Raw genomic sequence first — 16015 nt, 5'->3', positions numbered from 1 at the left:
CAAGCCTCATAAAAAAGTTAGAGGCGTAAGCCTCAAGGCGTTTTTCACTAGAATTGCGCTAAGGTGGGCCTCATATTGCACAATTTTAAATAATGACTCCAACAATGACATAATTGATTTACTAGTCAAGAGCTAGACCGGCTCTCCTACAAACCCTAGTCACTGCTAGGAACAACTTTATAAAGAACTACAACAAACACAATCTCATAATGAAAGTAAAATAACCCAATTAACCATAATATAATCTTCCTTCTCTCCCAAATTGGAATTCAAATCAACCTTTTTTTCCTAAATAAAACCTTTTCTAAGTCAAATTAGCCCTCTTTTCCTAAATGAAAACTTTCCTAAACAGCTCCCTTTTGATTCCTCCTACTTACATAATGAATAATAGCTCCCTTAGGCCCCACAAGGAGGGCCAAACATCCCCCTCCTGTTGCCCCTAGTTCCGCCCAACCACATGGTTGGTTCGACTTAGGTTGGGCTAGCTTAGCCAAGCTGGTATGAGCTGGGCATATCAATAATCCCCCCCCCCTCCCCCCCAAAGACGCATCTTGTCCTCAAGGTTTAAGTATGAGAATTGCCTCCTGATCATCTCTTATTGCTCCCATGTGGCTTTGCACTCCAAAAAATCATTCCACTTGATTAGTACCTTCCGTGCTCCTATTTCCTCTTGGCGGACCCCTTCTACTTCCATGGGTTCCAAAATGACTTCCATATGTTCTTTCAAAGTCGGGGTAGTGAAGATGGCGTGTGATCTCCTATGGCACGCCTCAGCTTTGATACATGAAATATTGGGTGCAATGCTAACGAAGGTGGTAATCCCAGTCGATGGGCTACTGCTCTAATGCACTCCAAAACCTCATAAGGCCCAAAGTATCATGGGGATAATTTCTCATTCCTCCTTCGGGCTAGTGTCCTTTGTTGGTAAGGTCTCAGCTTCAAGTAAACCATATCTCCCGAAGTATACTTCTTTCTTGTGCACATCAGCCTTCCTCTTTATAATTTGTTGGGTCCTCAATAGATGTCTCTTAAGCTCTTCTAATATCCTATCACTCTCCTCTAATTACTCATCTACACTAGATAATAGTGTAGCGTTATGCTTATAATGTATCAAATGAGGTGGATTTATCCATGGAGAATCTTGAAAGGGTGGCTTATGCCGCTGAATGGTATGAAGTGTTGTACCAATACTCGGCCCAAGCATCGTAAATAGGTCTCCACTTTGCCCAACTCTTCAGCACATCCGATACAAAGCATCGTAAATAGGTCTCCACGTTTATGTTGACCACCTCCGTATGGCCATCTGTCTGGGGATGGTATGTCGTGCTTCTCTTTAGGATTTTCCCCTGTAAATGGAACTACTCCTAGAAATGACTGAGGAACACCTTTTCTCTATCTGACACAATGTATTATGAAAATATATGTAAGCACACCACCTTTTGTATGAAAGCAATAGCCATAGAGACCGCGATGTAAGGGTGCTTTAGAGGGAAGAAGTGTGCATACTTGCTCAGATAATTCACTAATACCAGTATCACAACAAATCCCTTCGAATGCGGAAACCCCTCAATGAAGTCCATCATCATGTACTCCTACACCCTCTCTAACAAAGCTAGAGGTTATAGTAATCCTCCTAGTGTTATGGCCAAGTGTTTATACCGCTGGCACACTTCACATCTCGCCACCTAGTCCTCTACTTCTCGGCGCATCTCCACCAAGTGTAACTCCGCGGATAACCGATTGCAAGTTTTTTGAACTCTTTGAGTGTCCTCTAACTTACGCTTCCATGAAACTCCTACAATAGCTTAGGAATGTACCATTATGTTATCGGTAAAATGAATTGCCCCTGATATAGCAGCTGGGCCCCCCTCAGCGTTTAACTGGGAGGATGATTGTGATGACCGGTTCTTTCGGCCGGTTTAATTGAACCGACCGAACCCCCCTCCCTATTAACCGCGAACAGACGTCTCGCGAAAAAGGGAATTTCGCAAAACAGAGGGCGGTGAGGGCGGATGATCGAACGTCTGCGGGGAAGATTTTTGGAGTTTCGATTTGCCGTTTTTAGCCATCCAACACATTTGGGGATAAGATTTAGCGACTCCTCTCCTTTCTTAATGTTAAGAAGTGATAGATTTTGAAGAAAATTTCAACAAAAGGGAGGAAAGGCCGAGGGAAGAAAGAGAAGAATGTTAGTTTTAATTCTTTATTTTCTCTATAAATCCTTCTCTAATTCTTGATCTAAACAATCATTTAAACAACGAGAGTGTTTCATTAAGGGCAAAGGAATAAATTTGAAAACGGAGAGAAAGAAATTGGGAAAGAAAGAAGAAGGATTTTGGGTCGGAATAATCCTCTTTTGTAAGTGTTTTTTTCTTATCATACACTTTTGTTAGGTTTTGTAGAATAAAATTATTAAAATTATTTTATGGCAATTTTAGAAGAAGGAAAGAAAGAAATCAAGTGGTACAAGTTTTTCAAGGAATTCAACAAGGATGAAATTTTGAGACTGAGGTTGAGTCAAGGATTGACAAACTAAAAGATCAAAGTGGGTAAATTATGTTATTTTATGAGTTTATTCATGTTTGCAATCTTCTTAATAATTGATTAATTTTTTTTTTGTATTATAAAATGTTGAATGTATAAATATCTTATGATTTTATAGTCTTAAGAACAAATTCATTCGCTATAAAGGTTTGAAAGTTTATGAAAATAAAAGGTAACATTCATAGAGATACATGTAAGATATGCTATATGCAATTGTAACAATAAGGATGAAAATGAGAATTTAAAAGGGAAAATAGAAAAGAAAAAGGGAAGCAAAAAGTTATATATGCATGGAAATAAAACATATGTAATATAATTAGGAAAATGTATTGAAAACCTACAGGAGTTCACCCCCTTATGGTACTGGCTGGGGACGCCGTACTCGTGCACGTAAAAAAGAAAAGATAATGGAAATGGAAAAGGAAAAATGGAAAAGGTTGTACATTGAGACGGTGCTCCTGTATGAATTAAATGAGAAAATGAAATATCAAAATGGTTTAAAATGTTTTAAAGCAAAATGATCGGATATGTATAAATTATCGAAATGAATGAAATAAAGTTAAGAAATGATTGGATGCATATTAAAGATTATCAGAGTATTGTAAATACGAATATTCATATTAATTGTTATAATAGTTACCCACTGAGTTTACTTCGTAAACTCATTCCATTAACTAATATTTTTAGGTAAGATTTCAAGTTCTTGGAATGGCTGATAGGGAAGAACATGTTTATAGAAGACGACGTATAAATGACAACAGGTAAAACGATTGATGAAAATGATTAGTTTTGATATTGATTGATTTATATTTTTTGTGATTATTGGCTCTTCAGTTTATTCAAAAGTTTATGTTAATATGATTTTATTTGAAATTGGGATGAAATTGTAATACCGTCCGACTTTCAGTACCCACCTCGTTAAATCGAGTATCAGGCCGGGTCATAACAATTATTAGAATCCTACAATAACTCGGCTCTGATCTTCCTCAGACCCCTAATTCAAAATATCTATATCCATTTATATTTATTGACAAAAAATAAATAATATACAATATTCATGATTCATATGATCACAACACATCCTTTTATTTATGAGTACAAAAGAATAACTAAAATAAAAAGAAATTGAACCTAAGGAATCCTGATCAATCTTACACTCTTGAATCTTTCCTGACCTGAAATTATTTAAACCACATATAATGAACTAAAAAGCCCAGCATGTCCCTAAATTTTATAATTAAATTCAAAACAAGATAAAAAAACAATGTGCATATCGTATGTCAATTAATAATAGTAAGTCATATAATCAAGAATTAGTACAATAATAATAAAACTCAGATGCAATTGCAGTATAATCTATAAATAGCAAAGTAGTACGATATAGAAGCCAATGAAATAGTACAAAAATTAATAAAAGAGTACAGTGGGGAATCAGTAGCTTGTACGGGTATCGAATCGATAAAGTAGTCATCATATCATTACTATCAATTATTAAAAAAATTATATAAAGCGGTAAAATTAAAGCATCGGTAAAGACTGTTGGAATCATATCAATGCAGTAAAACAATATAATGATGTACACATGCTATATAATTATTCTATATCAGTATCAAATTGGTATCTTAATCATATGCTCAGTATATTACAGGCTTAGTATATCACATACTCAGTATTAGTACAATGAATCAATAGTAGTATCAAATAGTATCGATGTCCATATCGATAACAATATTAGTATAGTATCGTCAATAAAACCGGTGGCAGTAATAGTAAAGCAATATAGTAATAATAAATATATACAACAACAATAAATTAATACAGTATTGGTAAAGCTATAAAGTAACAATGAATCTACAACATGCATTTCGGTGGTCACGCTTAAACAAATAAGGTCTAGTTATTACAGTGTTTTTCAATAGTCGGTAATCAATAATCAGTAACTATTAGTTCAATAAATAGAGTCATTACTCTTTTCCCGTCATTACGATAATAACTTCTTATAACTCTCAATCATTATATCATTGTATCACGTGAATCAGTAGATGATAACATCCAACTCATAATATTTAAAGGAAAGCCTGTCGGCTTACCATCTCATACAGGTGACAGTTCAATCAATTTTTAACCAACTTGTCAACTAGTCTTTACTTGTCTTTTACACACATTATAATAAAAGTAATAGCAATCAGCTATTGCCCAATCATATATTTTCATTCTCAATTATTGCATTAACAATATGCTTAAATAAAAATACTCAATTTCTATACAGTGTAAATTATACAAAATTCAATAATTTCTATTTTATCTGGTGAAATCATAAATGTTGCAGTAAAAATATTCAGGATAATCAGTACGAAAACATACAAAAAGTTGTGTTATAAAAGTTCAATAAAATCAAAAAAAATATAGTAAAATTTGTTTGAGGAGAAGTCAGCAATCAAAATCAAAATCTTTCATAATAGAGATATGATTAGTATCACCTTCGATTTTAACAATTTTTGTAAAAATGGCAAAGCAGTCCTGAGACCAAAAATCTATTTTTCCCTTTCTCTCATCCACTGAAAAAATTGTAATTGTTTACAAGCACTGAAAAAATAATGCTCTAGGCCTAACGCCGCAGTGCTCCAATTCAAATAAAAATTTAGATTTTTTTTCCTTTTTTAATTATTTTCAAAATTTTAAATTATTATACAGACATTAATAGAAGAAGCTCCCTCCAAGGTAATGGTGTGCTCGTTCTTCTTGAGTGGCATTAATCTACTAGGCTATTGAAAAATCTCATGAAACTATTGCATAAGCTGATGTACACACTCAGTGACCTCGACCGACTCCTAATCTAGGACCTCATCCAGGTTCTACAGCCCCACCAAGTACCCCAGCCCATGCTCCCTATATTGTCTTGACCATAGTCTTGCACATGATGGCATCTCCTCGTAGCACCACCGTCTTTCCCTCCACCTGAATCTCCATAGCCAAAGATTTCCAGTCTACCTTTGTTTCCTCAATCATTTGTAACCACTTCATCCCTAGGATCACATCAGTACTCTCCAAATTCAAGGAAAGAAAATCCTCCACTATCTGTAGGCTCTAGAGTATCAGCACCAACCCCTTGCAAATCCCATTACTCTTTACCTTTCTTATCCACATCATGACTCTAAAGCTCCCCATATCTACCAAATTCAACTTAAATTCATCTACGACCCAATTTGTGATGAAGTTGTGAGTAGCCCCGCTATCCACCAAGGCCACCACTAGCTGCTCTTCTAACTGTTCCCTCACTTCATGGCGTGATTTGGAGTAAATTCCACAACCGAGTTAAGGGACACTTACGCCATATCAAGGTGTAGGTGCTCTCCTCCCTCTTCTAATTTCTCCATCACAAACCTTAAGTACCTAGAGTGCGTGGTCTTTGCACCGATAGTCTAGTGCATACTTTTCATCGCATCAGAAGCTCAAACCCTTCAATCTCTTGTCCTACACCTCTACCTCTGTTAGCCACTTGAAGGTGGCCCTCGGGGAGAACTCCCCTGCTATTCTCCATTGGTGCCTCCAGTTAAAATGACGTCGTTTGGGTCCTTAATTTCAGTGAAGTCGAGGCACACTTGTAGGATCCTCTTGTGACTCCGCTCTTACTAGTCCTCTCCATTTGTCTCCGATCCTCCACCATCTGAACTAGCTCCATCATCTCCATCAACCCCCTCAGCCTCAACAATTGGAGGTTTGCTCGTATGTTAGGCTTTAGATCCTTCATGAAATTTTCCTCTAATATTGCCTCTGAAATCTCTCCCTATACTCCATGATGTCCCCCTCATGGGTCAAGGCAAAGAATTGCTCGTGTAGTTTTCCTTCCGGAATGGCTCAGAAACGCTCCAACAAGCAATCCTTAAACTCCTCCCAAGAGTGGAATGGATATCCATCCTCCCTCTACTGGAACCAAGCTAGATCTTTCCCTTCCAGACATAGCTCTGCGACCGTAAGCTTCTTCTCCTCATTCAACCCATTCGCCACGAAACACCTCTCCACCTAGTATACCAACCCATGGGCATCCTCCTCGTCAAATTTCGACATCTTCAACTTCCTCACTCTAGCATCTCTACTCCAACTTCCCCTCCCTTCAATGGTTCCCCCTTTTATCGAGGGTGGGAATCCCACCTTTCTTACTTCCTCCTTGCATGAACTAATCCCCATTGCTTGGCTCAACCCTCTCAATCTCTGGTCGCCCACTCCCTTTTCCCGAAATGCCTCATGTAGTTGTCGGCCAACCCACCACCTCCAGCACAAAATTCCATTCTTGTTGTTCCCCCATCTAGAAACCCTAATTTGCCCCTTATCGAAGCCCTAGGAGGTGGCTCTTGAAATGACAAGAAATTTAATAGCAAAAAAAAAAAAAAGAAGTGGCTCTTGATGAAAAAAATAACCTCGTTGAACTCCTCTCTTCCGATCTCCTTTCCCTTTGATTCGACCAAGGGAATCCTGGTCAAATCTTAGTTAGGGTTAGCAATTGAAATCTTCAGTGGAGTTTTAGATTTCATCTCCATAAACCCTCCAATTGGCTCTCCATCTGATTCTTCATGGCTGAAAACCTTTGATGGTTGAGAACTCTTCCATCTTGGATTTGATTTGCACCACTTATGCCTTCCAACGTATCTATCTTCTATGCTGTCATCTCTCAAAAGCCTCGCTCTGATACTAATTTAATGTGACTTGGAAGCAAAAACAACAAATTAGATAAGAAGAAATTGTAGGAACACAAGTATGGGGGCTAATTTTTTATTACTCCTCCAACAATAATGAAAGATACAGTTGATCTACTATTCGAGAGGTAGGTCTGTTTTCCCACAAATTCTAGCTGGCGCTAGGAACAACTTCAAAAAGACCTACAACAAACACAATCTCATAATGAAAGTAAAACTATCCAATTAACCTTAATATAATCCTTCCTACTTCCCTCTCAAATCTGAATTAAAATCTAACCCTATTTTCCTAATTCAAATCAACATTCTTTTCTTAAATTAAGACCTTCCTAAACATCTCTGAAGCGGCACTGCGGAAGAAGCAGAATAAGAGACTACAAGCAATAGAACAGAGAAATAATTTCAGGGAAAATAAGCAGCTACCTCCTTCTTTAGAAAATATGCTTATATATGGCTTGGGCATGTGCAGCTACCCTCACCACTACAACTAAAAGGACAAAACGTCCACAACCAAAAGATGCTAACGGAATTGAAAATGCAGCAGGAGATAACAAAAGATGCTGACTAATAAACTGAATTTAAAATAAAAGAAATAATAATAGGTAAGATAAGCGCAAGGCAACTTATAGTTAAGATGCTCCGCATCAGGTCTCCCCTGTCGAGGAAGAGCTTTGCTCCAGCGGTGTAGCCATGGTGGGAGCGTTATCTGGTGGATGATATGGTGTGATATCCGCCACATTGAAGGTAGAAGAAGTATTGTACTCGACGGGCAAATCGACAATGTATGCATTGTCATTTATCTTTTTCAATACAGGAATAGGCCCTACCTTGCGACGACTGAGCTTCGAATATGATCCGGGTGCAAACCGTTCACGACGGAGACGCACCATTACCAAATCGCCTGGTGAAAATATTTGCTGACGTCTGTGTTGATCTGCTGCTTGCTTATATTTGCTATTAGATTCAATTATTTTGCTCCGGACATCTTGAAGAGTATTAGCAAATTGTTCTGCTAACGAAGCTGCAGCAGAGCTTTTGCACTTTGGAAGCATAGCAATATCTACAGTGTGATTTGGAAGTTTGGTATATACTATGCTAAAAGGACATTTCCCTGTAGAACGATTAGGCATGGAATTATAAGCGAACTCCGCTTGTGGCAAAATATCATCCCAAGACTGCGATTGTTCTTGTACTAAACATCGTAGCATATTACCCAAAGTACGATTGACGACTTCAGTTTGACCATCTGACTGCGGATGATATGCGAGCTCAATCTAATGTCTGTTTGTAAACGCTTCCACAGTTCTCGCCAAAAATGGCTAATGAACTTGACATCACGATCAGAAGTAAGGCTCTTCGGAATACCATGAAGTCGCACGATTTCCCTAAAAAACAATTTGGCAACGTTAAGTGCATCAAAGGTTTTCTTACACGCGATAAAATGCGCCATTTTTGAAAACCTGTCGACTACCACCATGATAGAATCATTGCCTCTTTTGGTTCTCGGTAGTCCAAGTACAAAGTCCAAACTTAAGTCTTCCCAAATGGTGTCCGGCACCGGTAATGGAATATATAATCCCGTATTGTGGCTGCCCCCTTTAAACGTTTGACAAATACTACATCGTTCGACAAAACGAGTAGCATCCCTACGTAGCTGAGGCCAAAAAAAACGAGCTTGTAGTTGAGCAATTGTGTTATTCCTACCCACATGCCCGGCTAGACCGCCGCCGTGAATCTCTTGAATGAGCTGATGGCGATATGAAGAATCGGGAATACATAACAAATTGTTTTTAAATAAATAACCATGCCTAATTGAGAATTCACCCGTCGCATTACCTTGGGCACAATTCTGCCACATTTGCTTGAAGTCTTTGTCATCAGGATACAAATCTTTGAGATGTTCCATTCCAGTTAATTCGGTTTGGAGCTGTATAATCAGTGCATGGCAACGACTCAATGCATCGGCCACTCTATTCTCAGCACCCGTCTTGTGTTTAAGCACAAAAGTAAAACGCTGCAAATATAAAATCCATCGTGCATGCATACGGTTTACCGTTTTTTGACTGTTGACATACTGCAACGCCTTATGATCACTCCATAGAACAAAGTCTTGATGGAGTAAGTAATGCTCCCAATGCTGCAGCGCACGCACCACCGCATATAGTTCTTGTTCGTACACCGTCCAATTTCTTCTGGCTTCGCATAACTTTTCACTAAAGAAGTCAATGGGGCGACCTTCCTGGTTCAAAACAGCTCCAATCCCTACCGCTGAAGCATCAGTATGCACATGAAATGTTTTGCTAAAATCTGGAATTGCTAAAACAGGTGCTGAAGTAAGCATTTCTTTGACAGCATCAAAACTTCGTTGTTGGTCATCTGTCCACTGAAAATGCTTGCGTTTGAGGCAGTCAGTAATCGGTGCCAATATCACGCTGAAGCCTTTTATAAATCTGCGATAAAAGTTAGCTAAACCATGAAAACTTCTAATATCAGAAAAGGATTTGGGTACCGGCCAATTGGCGACAGCTGCAACTTTTTGAGGGTCCGCCTGAACACCTTCTGCCGAAACTATGAAGCCCAAGAATGAGACACTAGGGACTGCAAAGTTGCATTTGGCACGGTTCAAATAAAGTTGATTTTGTTCCAATGTCTCAAAGATGGATGTCAAATGCTGAATATGATCTTCCATTGTCGAACTGTAGACAAGGATGTCATCAAAGTAAGCGACACAGATTTTGTTGAGGAAAGGCTTCAAGATTTCATTCATCAGCCGCATGAAGGTGGACGGCGCATTGCACAAGCCGAAGGGAAGTACCTTCCATTCAAATAGTCCTTGCCGCGTTTTAAACGCAGTTTTCCATTCATCACCGGGCTTAATTCGGATTTGATGATATCCATTACGCAGATCAAGTTTAGAAAAAATTGTAGAACCCACCAGTCTTTCCAACAGCTCGTCCACCCGAGGCACCGGAAATCTAAACTTTACAGTAATCTTATTGATTGCCCTGCTATCCATGCACAAACGCCACTTTCCATCCTTCTTTGGCACAAGTAAAGCCGGCACTGCGCAAGGGCTCAAACTTGGTTGAATCAATTGCTTTTCTAGCAATTCATCAACCATCTGTTGCATTATAGTTTGCTCCGTGGGGTTCAATCTGTAATGAGGCAAATTTGGCAATACCGATCCAGGAATGAAATCAATTTGATGCTGCAAAGCCCTCAATGGCGGTAGACTGGCTGGTAACGTCTCAGATAGAATTTTCTGATAACGTTGGAGTAATTGCTGTACTGCTTCTGGAACTTTGTTTGAGCTGGAATTTTCATTTGGTTCTGTTACTACCAAGGCCAACATTATGGATGACTCCTTCCAAGCATTCAATAGTGCTGATCCAGTGACAAGTTGCAAGGCTGATTTCTCCTTGGAGTCCCATGAGTTTTCAGGTGGTTGAGATAAAAGCCTCAACTTTTTACCTTTCCATTCTAACGAATAAGTATTAGCCCTTCCATCATAAATAGCTCCGACATCAAATTGCCATGGCCTCCCCAATATAAGATGACATACATCCATGTCAACAACATCACATAACACCTCGCACATGTAATGTTTCCCGATTGAGAAGGATAGACGGCACATTTCAGTGACTGCAATGTCTATTCCTTTTTTTACCCAACTTATCTTGTAGGGATGTGGATTCTTGGTAGTCTTCAACTGTAAAGTTTGAACCATAGCTCGAGAAACCACATTTTCTGTGCACCCATTGTCAATCAACAATTGACATACCTTGCCTTTCACCGTGCATTTGGTTTTAAATATGGCATTTCGCTGTGAGTTAGTCGGTTGTCGAGGCGCTAGCAATAATTTTTCAAGGACACAGACAAGCTGTTCTCCTTCATCTCCTATTAAATCTTCTTGTTCAAAGTCTTGGTCATTTTCAAGATTCTCCTCTCCTTCCTCTGCCTCGGCCTCCAATAACTGAATTTGTGGCCGTCTTGGGCACTCATTAGACTTATGGCCTTGCTGGAAGCAGCGAAAACATTTGATAACATTGGGCTTAACATAAGGATTTTCCCTAATTGGAGCTTTAAGTTTCTGAGGCTGCCCCTTTGACTCCACGGTTACTGGAGGAGTGGGAGTATTAGCTGAATGAGAGGCCTGGGACGTTTTGGAACTATTAAGAGTTCTGTAAGTGTCAGCAGGTTGCTCAGCATATGATCGACGAACTTGTTGAGAGCGAGGTTGCCTAGATAACTGAATTTCAGCTTTGAGCGCAAAATTTACAGCCTGAGAAAGAGTCCAGACTGAATTAAGCTCCAACTTGTCTTGGATTGAATCCCTTAATCCCCCAATATAGCGAGCTACCAACTGATTAGTTGTCTCGTTCAAATTATTGCGTGCGCTCAATCGATAAAATTCTTCCGTATAATCGCTAACAGAGCGATTTCCCTGCGCACAATGCTGATATTGCAAATATAGCATTTGCTCATAATCTGTGGGTAAAAAATGTGAACGAAGAAGCTGCTTCATCCTATACCAGCTGCGTACCGAACCTCTTCCTTCGCGCCTTCGACTCTGCAATACTTGGAGCCACCAAGCACTTGCCCCTCCCTTGAGTCGGCACGCTACATACTTGACTTGTTTCTCCGGTTCTATCTCCATGTATTCAAAGAATGTTTCAACTGCGCGCTCCCAATCGAGATAATCCTCGATATGAAGTCTTCCGTCGAAGAATGGTATGTCTAATTTGACTCTGAATTCTCCTCTAGGCGGCTCTTGTCTGTGATTTCTGTTTCTTCTCATCAGCTCCGGCTCACTATCTGATCCACCTCCCATTCCTGGCCGAACGTTGCCCAGTTCCTCGTCGGACTCCGTGACGTCCGACGCGATATGAATTCTTCGTCGTTCTCTACCTGCGCCGTTCCTATTTCGGTGAAGCCGACCAGTAGCCAGAACTGCATTTTGCTGCGTCATCTCCGTTCTGATTGATAGGAATTCCCGCCTTACCTCTGTAGATAGACGGAACAAATCCGATGCTATTTCATCCAATTGCCGGACTACTTTAGAATGCGCGTCCCAAAGGGCTTCCAGGCTGTGATCTTCGTCACCAGCCCCGCGCCTACTGCAATCTGCCATGCCGAGCTCTGATACCAAGTCTGAAGCGGCACTGCGGAAGAAGCAGAATAAGAGACTACAAGCAATAGAACAGAGAAATAATTTCAGGGAAAATAAGCAGCTACCTCCTTCTTTAGAAAATATGCTTATATATGGCTTGGGCATGTGCAGCTACCCTCACCACTACAACTAAAAGGACAAAACGTCCACAACCAAAAGATGCTAACGGAATTGAAAATGCAGCAGGAGATAACAAAAGATGCTGACTAATAAACTGAATTTAAAATAAAAGAAATAATAATAGGTAAGATAAGCGCAAGGCAACTTATAGTTAAGATGCTCCGCATCAATCTCCCCCTTAGTTCCTCCTTACATAATAAATAATAGCTCTCATGGGCCTCACAAGGTGGGTCAAACTTTCCCCACCTGCTGCCCCTGGTTCCGCTCAGCCACATGGCTGGTTCGGCCTAGTCTGACTGGGCTAGCCTGGCCGAGCTAGTCTGAGCCGGGTGTATCATAAACCCTTCAAAGTTGCCAATCACGGTGATCTCTCTGGAAGTGTCAGGCACAAAGCTGCCTTGGCATTTGGGACATCCCAATATCAATTTCTAGGTTATTATGCAATCTGACATGCTGATCTACTCATTCTCATTGCCTATGTATATATGAAATCGAAGCATCATCCCTGCATTACTGCATTCCTAGCTCTGTTGGGGTCTTGGTGTCCAATATTCTCAGCATTGCTATCCCTCATCATCTTTGTCCTAACGATTATGGCAACCTGCCATGCACGGAGACATACATCCCATGATATCATGCTCTCGTAATCATTACCTTGTTAACTGATTTCATGCTCCACCAATAGTGCCATATAGTGGTTACACCCCAGGGAGTGGTTCTTTTTTAGAGTCTTATATGATCAAGGAAGGCATGATGGGGCAGGGGGTTGGAAAATCAAGGTTGGCAAATTGATTAATTAGCACATGCATCGACTACAAGATTCAAAGAAAGCCTTCAACAAGGTCGAGATTTATCTTGATTGGATTAGAGCTTGGTTACTTTCTCTCATTTCTCATTCACCTTTTGGAAATCTCTTTATAGTTTATTTGTAAGAGCATTCTTCTCTTCTCTTAAAGGGTGAAATTTATTGTAATTTTTCTCTCTATCCCCCTCTGTTGTGACCTTTTTTGTGAGATCCTATTCTTTCTAATCAGCTTAGAGACTCAATAAACCATTTTTGCGTGGTGGAAATAGGTCAATTGATCGAGCCACTCTAGAAGTTTTTCGTGTCCTATCTTGCTCTTCTTTACTTTTGTCTTGTTGATTTTTCCCTCTCCATCTCATTGAGTGTTATTCGAGGATTGCACATTTCCTCTCTATCATTCCACAAACCTTTGACGGATATATTTTTCATTATCACTTATGTTCACTTTAAACACCTTTCCTTATGAAGCCTCCCAAGGTGATAAAGAGAAGGGAGCTAGATATTGTTTTTCTTGAGGTAGATTATATTTGTTTTAACAAAAATTTTTCTAACATTTAGACCGAGTTTTATTCAGATATGGCGTAAAATTTTCTATGAGCACAAGCTCCCATAATTAATTCTCTCTTATGCTAATAGACTACTAGTTGCGAACTCTCGAGTAGGGAGGTTGTTTTGGCTCAAATTTTAAGCTTGGATCAACATTTTGGCTTGTAGTGAGTTGATGAAGAATGTTGAGAGGATGGATATGGACATGATTAAGATTCCTATGGTTTCATTATCTCGAGTATACTAATGTATTTTATCAGCTAGTTTTAGAAGACTTAGGCTTCATTTAGGATGTTTTTTTTTTTCTACTTCTTAAAGCTGTTTTTTAGTACAAAAATTAAAATTTTTGTATTAGAAAACCGCTTCAAAAAGCAGAAATAAAACCGTCCAAAACGAAGCCTTAGTGTCGTAAATTTAGAATCTAAATGCCTTAATCTTGCTTCTGTTGTTTAAAGAAACAGAAGCAAGCAACAACATGCATAGATGTTAGATTTTAGCTTTTCACCTCAATTCAATTCTGCAACGCAAATCTGTCCTTGTTTGTTTTATTTTGTAGTATCCAGAAACATGTATTACTTGTTCATCTAATGATTAAACAATGCAGGGAATCAAAAGTCAATGTAATTGATGCCAAGACAATGTCTCCTGAACCAGTGGCAGTTGTTGACCTGCCCTGCAGAGTACCATACGGATTTCATGCGTTCTTCGTCAACGAGGTTAGTGAATATAACTTCATATTAGACAAGAAAATAATAATAAAACAATAAAAAAGCTCTTTCTTGTTACTTAATACCTGCCAATCTGAAGTTAAATATAAACTCAGGCTTCGTTTGAGACAGTTTTTTAATTGCTTCTTAAAACAGCTTTCTAGTTTAAAAATTAAAATTTTTATACTAGAAAGTTGCTTGAAGAAGTAGTAAGAAAGTCTTCCCAAACGAAATCTTAATGTATTGCTTGGTGTTGTATATTATTTCCTTAACCTTACAACCCTACAAGCTTCCACCTGTTGGATTGAACTCCAAGCTTTGCATTTTTCTGTCACCCATTTTTTTTTTTCCATCTTGTCAAAAATCTTTTTTTGTTCTTATTAATATTGTTCGACAAGGCATTCAGGATTGAACTGCACACATCATCAAAAGAATTTTCATTCTTGTCATGTTATTTGGAAGGCTGAACATTCTTTTCCAAATGAAATTTGACAGGAGCAAATTCAGCAGCAGCAGCAGCAATCAGAAATATGATAAAAGCAGTGCCTATATATATACCAACGGAGTGATCAGATTACTGTTGAAAACAAATCCGGTAAACATCCTCAATAAAATGTGGATTTGCTGTCTATATTAATCAAAAACTGCTTGCTTATTATGTATAGAAATTAAACCTGCTGATGTGCAGAAATGTTGTAAAACAAGTGCCTGTTTTACAGGCTCTTTTTTTTTCTTATGGAACGGGTCATCAATGTGTTTTGTTTTTTTGTTTTTGGTTATTTAGTGCAAAACGCACATCACTTACACAAGATTTGAACTCAAAACTTCTTAGTTAGTAGCCAGAGCTCCCAACCAATAGATTAAGTTGATACCTTGTACAGGACCGATGGAACCTGGAAGACAAGTTAACAAGCACAGCAAAAGGAAAAACAGCTGGATAGAAGTGCCGCCTAAACCCTAAATCCGATTGCAAACTGGTAAGAAGTGCCGCCTTCCGGCTGAGAGCGTCTGCCACCCTGTTTTCATTTCCTGGCTTATGTTTTAGAGTGAACGTAAATCGTTGTAGAAAGAGGAGCCAACGGGCATGCATTATGTTGATTGTTCTTTGGGTATTTATGTGTTGCAATGCTTTATTATCACTACAAAGAATAAATTCTTGATGCAGCAGGTAAGATTCACAGTGTTTTAAGGCACGAACCACTGCATATAGTTCTTGTTCATAAGCTGTCCATTTTTGCCTAGATGGACACAGTTTCTCACTGAAGAAGGCCACGGGTTTGCCCAACTGTGATAGCACTGCTCCGATGCCAATGGCGGATGCGTCGGTGTCCACTGTGAACAACTGATCAAAACTTGGAAGCACTAAAACAGGTGCGGTTGTGAGAGCATCTTTGATCCTCTTAAAGCTTTGTTGTTGATCGGAATCCCA

At 39.1% G+C, this 16015-nt stretch overlaps 1 protein-coding gene across 1 annotated transcript in view; it reads left to right on the top strand.

Moving 5' to 3' along the window:
• Positions 1 to 15353, top strand: part of LOC110097732 (carotenoid 9,10(9',10')-cleavage dioxygenase 1) — a 41354-nt gene extending 26001 nt beyond the window's left edge. Inside the window, exons 13-14 of the mRNA XM_020824279.2 lie at positions 14484 to 14595; positions 15082 to 15353. Of these exons, the coding sequence (XP_020679938.1) occupies positions 14484 to 14595; positions 15082 to 15120 (151 nt within the window). The 3' untranslated portion in view covers positions 15121 to 15353. The remainder of the gene's footprint in view (positions 1 to 14483; positions 14596 to 15081) is intronic.
• The last annotated feature ends 662 nt before the right edge of the window (positions 15354 to 16015 follow it).

Source organism: Dendrobium catenatum, unplaced genomic scaffold (genome assembly GCF_001605985.2).
Source record: "Dendrobium catenatum unplaced genomic scaffold, ASM160598v2 fragScaff_scaffold_1344, whole genome shotgun sequence".
NCBI lineage: Eukaryota > Viridiplantae > Streptophyta > Magnoliopsida > Asparagales > Orchidaceae > Dendrobium > Dendrobium catenatum.
This window is presented reverse-complemented; position numbering and strand designations above follow the sequence as displayed.